This window comes from Rhinoraja longicauda, unplaced genomic scaffold (assembly GCF_053455715.1).
Source record: "Rhinoraja longicauda isolate Sanriku21f unplaced genomic scaffold, sRhiLon1.1 Scf000629, whole genome shotgun sequence".
Taxonomy (NCBI): Eukaryota; Metazoa; Chordata; class Chondrichthyes; order Rajiformes; family Arhynchobatidae; genus Rhinoraja; species Rhinoraja longicauda.
Window position 1 is genome coordinate 1 of NW_027601845.1, and position 5,925 is coordinate 5,925.

Below are 5,925 nucleotides of genomic sequence, written 5' to 3' on the forward strand. Positions count from 1 at the left end.
AACCTGCACAAGATCGGGAAATGGAAACTTAAAAGCCTCACCAGAACTCCAGAAATCTTCTCTTTCTGTTGCTGTTCCATTTGCTGGATCCCTGATTTATCTTTTGTGAGAGACTGGATGGAAGCTTTAACCTGACCCTGCGATTGTTTGAAAATCGGAGAATAAAAGCGTTATACAATAAAAACGGAATTAAACAATGATGCGATCAAAACCGGTTTGCTTTTACCTTGTAGTTTTCAACAGCTTCTTTAACCGGCATGAAGCGGTGCTCTCTGTGTTCCCGCCCAGCTGCACAAACCAGGCAGATCAGCTTCTTGTCAGTTTTACAAAACAGCTTCAGTTCTTCCTGATGTTCCTCGCAGTGAAGTTTACTTTCCTTCTCCGTCCGATTCAGGCTCAGTGTTCGAGCTTTCTCAGCCAGTCTCGCCAAGGCCCAACTAACCCTGAGGGTGCGGTCTGCAAACACCTCTCTACATTCCGGGCAGCAGTTTCTCCCTTCACAGTCCCAACTCTGTGTGATACAGGAGCGGCAGAAGTTGTGTCCACACTCCAGTGACACCGGATCGATGAAGAAATCCAGGCAGATGGGACAAACTACCTCCTCGGTTAAACTCTCGAACCTGTCTTTCGAAGCCATTTTAACTCTGCCACTTCCTGGTTCAAAACGCAGGTCCACTGCGCACGCTGCCGTCTAGAGGAATTAATGTAGTTCCGCTGCAAGTGTTCAGTGTGAAGATGCAGAAACAAGGAACTGCAGATGCAGGGTTACAAATAAAGGTACAAAGTGCTGGAGTAAGTCAGTGAGTCAAGCAGCACATCTGGAGAACATGGACAGCAGATGTTTCGGGTCGGGTCCCTTCTTCAGACTGATTGTAGGGGGTGGAAGATGGAATAATGATGGGAGGAAGGGGGCAGGACAAAGCCTGGCTGGCAATAGGTTGACACAGTTGAGGGGGGTGAGGTAGTTGATAGTCAGACGGTTGGACAAAGGCCAGAGATGAAAAGACAGAAGGTGTGTGACAAAATGATTGAGGACTTGCGAATTGTGTCCTGATCTTCAAACAGTCTTCTCCTCAGACGGCCAAAGGTTGTGCAGGTGCACTGAAGACGCTGGTGAGTTTCACCATCAATGTCTGCCTTCCTCTTGGAAGAGGAGCGCCGGCCAGAGCACTCGAGGGTCACCACCGTTACGACCATTTTAAAGGAAGGAGACAAATCCACCCGCAGAAACTATGGAGGGTTCCTCCGCTCTCTACCACAGGGAGGGGTCAGTTACACATTAAACTGTCCTGAATATAGACGGAAGCGGAGAGTAGCGCTTGGGACAGTGTATGGCAGGATAAAATGCTGGAAACAACTGCAGAGTGGATTCACGAAGATGGTGCCAGGATTTGAGGGTCAGAGCGAAAGGGAGAGGTTGGGCAGGGAATGATTTATTAATTGGAGCGCAGGAGGCTGAAGTGCATAAGATCAAGTGGTGAATAGACAGGGTGAATGCACAGTCTGTTACCCGGAGCAGTGGAATCGAGAACTAGAGGACACAGGTTTGTGGTGAGAGGTGCAAGATTCAATCAGAAACTGAAGAACAACATTTTCACACAGAAGGTCGTGGGTGTCTGGAACAAGCTGCCAGAGGGGGTAAGTGAGGCTGGACAACAACGTGGAGTGGAGTTGAAGCCCCGTTTCCTGAACAAAGAGGATACCTCCGAATCACCCCTCCTCCTCTTGCTCCACCTCCCCCTCACTCCTCCTCTCCCTCTCATCCTCTCCCTGCACCTCCTCCTCCCCCTCTTCCTCTCCACCTCTCCCTCATCCCTCTCCTTCACCTCACCCCTCCTCTCCCTCGCCTCCTCCTCTTCCTCTCCGCCTCACCCCTCCATTTCCCTTTCCTCCTCTCCCTCACCCCTCCATTTCTCTCTCCTCCCTCACCCCTCCATTTCTCTCTCCTCCTCCACTCCGGGCCTCCAAGCCCGCCTCTCTCCGCAGCCGCTCCTTGTGGAGCCGCTGCCGGGCGGGGTCGGGGCCAGGGCCGCCGCTGCAGGCCCGGCGGAGAGGGAGGGGGATGAGGTGGAGAGGGTGGAGGAGGGGGATGAGGAGCCGCGGCAACAGCGGGTCTCGGGTTGCCACCGCCATCAGCGCCATGGGGTCTTGCTTCCATAATACCGGTTGCCATCAAAGCTGAAGTGAACAGTAATCAGTCGGTATGTGTAGGAAGGAACTGCAGATGGTTTAAACCGAAGACAGACACAAAATGTTGGAGTAGCTCAGCGGGACAAACAGCATCTCTGGAGAGAAGGAATGGGTGACGTTTCGTGTCAAGACCCATCAGCCAGGTGTTTTCATCCCAATAAGTCTCGAAGAAAGGATAAAGTTTCTCCGTGAATTTATTCCCAGTGAAGGTGTGGAGATGGGACTTGGTGTCCGCGTCGTAAAATGAAACTGTCCCGGACTCGTAACTGAGATAAACTCCCACCCTCCCGGGGATGGGACGGGCGGGGAGACGGGATGGAGGGGAGGTGAGTGCATCAAACCCGTCACCCCACCCCCGCCTGATGCTCCAGACTCCAGGGTCAGTGTGACCGGTCTCTTCCTCTCCACAGACTCTGCGGCGACTCCCAGACTCCAGCCTCGAATCCCCGCCACCTCCACCTCCCAGTAATGTCCCCCCGATGTGAATCCCTCCGATCCCAGCACACACGCACTGACTGTAAACCTCTTCCCGGTGTCAGGGAGAATCCTCTGGGTGCTGGTCCATCTCACCCTCTTCCGATCCTGAAATACCTCGAGCCGCTGACCCACTGTTTCCATATCCATGGTGACGGAGACTGGGGGGAGAAGCAGAGAATCGGAGAGTCCCCAGGGGTCGGGGGGAGACTAGGGCAGCGCGGCCCCGGGACCGGGGGAGAACATGTCTCCCGGAGTCTTTATCCGGGATCGAGAGGGAATTTTGTGAGGTTTCGGGAGGGGGAGGGAGAGGGCGGGCAGGACTTGAGGGAAAAAGCAAAATAGGCGGTTATGCCGATAGTTTTAAACTGAGGAGGAAGCGTGCCTGGAGCATGAAGACCAGAAATGCTTGATTGGGTCAAATGGACTGTTTGTGTGTAGGAAGGAACTGCCAATGCTGCTTTAAACCAAACAAAGACACAAACTGCTGGAGTAACTCAGCGGGACAGGCGGCATCTCCGGATGGAAGGAATGGGTGATGTTTTGGGTCGAGACCCCTCTTTAGATGTCTGTTTTGTGTCATTTGCATCCAATGAATAATTCAAACAAAACCCACAAAAATATTTCAAAGAACATTAAAATTGTCATTGAAATGGCTGCAATATTGGAAACAGAATCTGCAGTTTATATTAATAAACTAAATTAAAATATACATTCCTGCTGTAATGTAATAGTTGCATTCCTAGCAAACTTGTGTTAATAGAAAAATCACACGATTAAAAACTGGAAGGGGCGATTTGGGACCACAGTTTGGGGCTGGCACGAACAGTTACAATGCCCCTGCAGAATTTGCAGAATAAAAGTCTCGCTTTTTCGCACAGTCCTTCTTGTAGAATGTTGTGTGTCATTCATGTATACATGTCGTTAAACCGGAAAGATTGCAGAGAAGTTTCACAAAGATGTTGCCAGGACTTGAGGGCCTGAGCAAAAGGTTGAGGTTGAACAGGCTCGGACTTTATTCCTTGGAGCGCAGGAGGTTGAGGGGTCACCTTATGATGATGTATACAATCCTGAAGTGAATAGCTAGGGTAGAGGCACAGAGTCTTTTACTCAGAGTCGGGGAATCAAGAACCAGAGGACATAGGTTTAAGGTGAGAGTGGGGAAAGATTTAACAAGAACATGAGGGGTCACTTTTTTAATACAAAGGGTGGTAGGTACGTGGAACGAGCTGTCTTCCTATTGAGGGAGTGCAGCGCAGGTTCACAAGGTTAATTCCTGGGATCGCGGGACTGTCATATGATGAAAGAATGGAGCTGCAGGGCTTGTATTCACTTGGATTTAGAAGGATGAGTGGGGATCTTATAGAAACACATAAAATGATGAAGGGATTGGACACCCTAGATGCAGGAAACATGTTCCCGGTGTTGGTGGAGTCCAGAACCAGGGGTCACACACAGTTTAAGAATAAGGGGTCGGCCATTTAGAACTGAGATGAGGAAAAACCTTTTCACCCAGAGAGTTGTGATTCTGTGGATTCACCGGATATGTTCAAGAGAGAGTTAGATAGAGCTCTAGGGGCTCGTGGAACCAAGGGATATGGGGAGAAGGCAGGAACAGGGCACTGATTGTGGATGATCAGCCATGACCACATTGAATGGCGGTCCTGGCTCGAAGGGCCGAATGGCCTCCTCCTGCAGCTATTGTCTATTTATCAATGTATCCCATCTTGTCCCCCTCCCCTCAACCTCTCCTCTTCTGCCTGCCCTCCTTTCCCTCCCCTCCTCCCTCCTTCGCCTCCCACCCCTCACCCCCCCCTCCTCATTTTCCCCTTCACTTCTCCTCCCCAAACACCTCCCTCCCCCATAACCCGCCCTTCCCCTTTTTCCTCCCGCTTCCCTCTCCAGGTTGGGACCAGGCCGCGTCTCCATGGAGACGGGCCCCGCCGTTGCCTCCCCTCCCCTCTCCCCCTCCTCCGGTCGCCATGGTTACTCACCCCCTCTCCCCCCTTCCTGCTCCAGCGCTGGCCCGCCCGCGCGCCCAACCACACGTCACTGGCCGGCGCCGCTATTCCGCCACGTCGCCCCGGACACAAGATCGTTATTCACCCGCACCGACACGTGACACCAGACCCCATTCCCCGCCCCCGACACGTGACACCAGATCACATCCCCGCCACGTGACACCAGATCGCTGTTCACCCGCCCCGATAAGTGACACCAGACCCCTTTCCCCCGACACGTGACAGCAGACCCCATTCACTAGCCCCGACACGTGACACCAGATCTCCATTCAACCCGCCCCGACACGTGACAGCAGATCGCCAATCAACCCCCCCCCGGTACGTCACACCAAATCTCCATTCAACCCGCCCCCGACAGTTGTCTCCGTCCACACCCCTTTCCCCCCCCGGCACGTGACAACAGGCTCATCCGACCACCCACCCACGGCACGTGACAGCAGATTGACGTAACTCAGGGCGCTCCCATTGTCCTGCCCTCCGCACGTGACAAGGGCCCCCGTTCTCCCAGTCTCATCCCGGCTTTAAAGATTGGCAACTCTTTGAAGCTTTGGTCATGGGGATGAACATAAGTTGCAGAAGTGAAGTTCCAGGAAGTTATCCACAGTGCCATTCAACAAAACAGTTGTGTTTATTTCTAAATCATTCTGTTCAGTAAAAAGGGATAGACAAACAGCCGTGTTTAAACGTGCTAATTCATTACAAATTCTCCTGGGAGCCCTTGACTTGGTCACCCAACCTACGCCTGGACTGACAGTGGGAGCTTCACATGTTTCAGTGTCCCATCTGCAAAGACCACAGCACTCACTTTGTCCAACTCACTGGTGAGGCTGCACTCGAGAATATTATGTTCAAAAGGACACAAAGTGCTGGAATAACTCGGCGGGTCACAAGTGATAGGAGCAGAATTGGGACATTTAGATTTAGAGATACAGCGCAGAAACAGGCCCTTCGGCCCACCGGCTCCGCGCCGCCCAGTGATCCCCGCAAATTAACACTATTCTTACACCCACTAGGGACAACTTTTACATTTTCCCAGCCAATTAACCTACAAACCCGCACGTCTTTGGAGTGTGGGAGGAAACCGAAGATCTCGGAGAAACCCCACGCAGGGCACTGGGAGAACGTACAAACTCCGTACAGATAGATTAGGCGAGTGGGCAAATGCATGGCAGATGCAATATAATGTGGATAAATGTGAGGTTATCCACTTTGGCGGCAAGAACAGGAAAGCAGAGTATTA

General features: G+C 52.2%; 1 protein-coding gene across 1 annotated transcript; it reads right to left on the reverse strand.

The window, feature by feature from the left end:
- Nucleotides 1-41: 41 nt before the first annotated feature.
- On the reverse strand, nt 42-4,730 carry LOC144591161 (nuclear factor 7, brain-like; the record flags this gene model as incomplete). The annotated part of the gene is made up of 3 exons (XM_078395461.1): nt 4,659-4,730; nt 227-751; nt 42-137 (listed from the first exon to the last, which is right to left on the reverse strand). Coding segments are annotated over exons 2-3 (507 nt in total), but the record flags the coding sequence as incomplete, so codon positions are not given.
- Between the last annotated feature and the right edge of the window lie 1,195 nt (nt 4,731-5,925).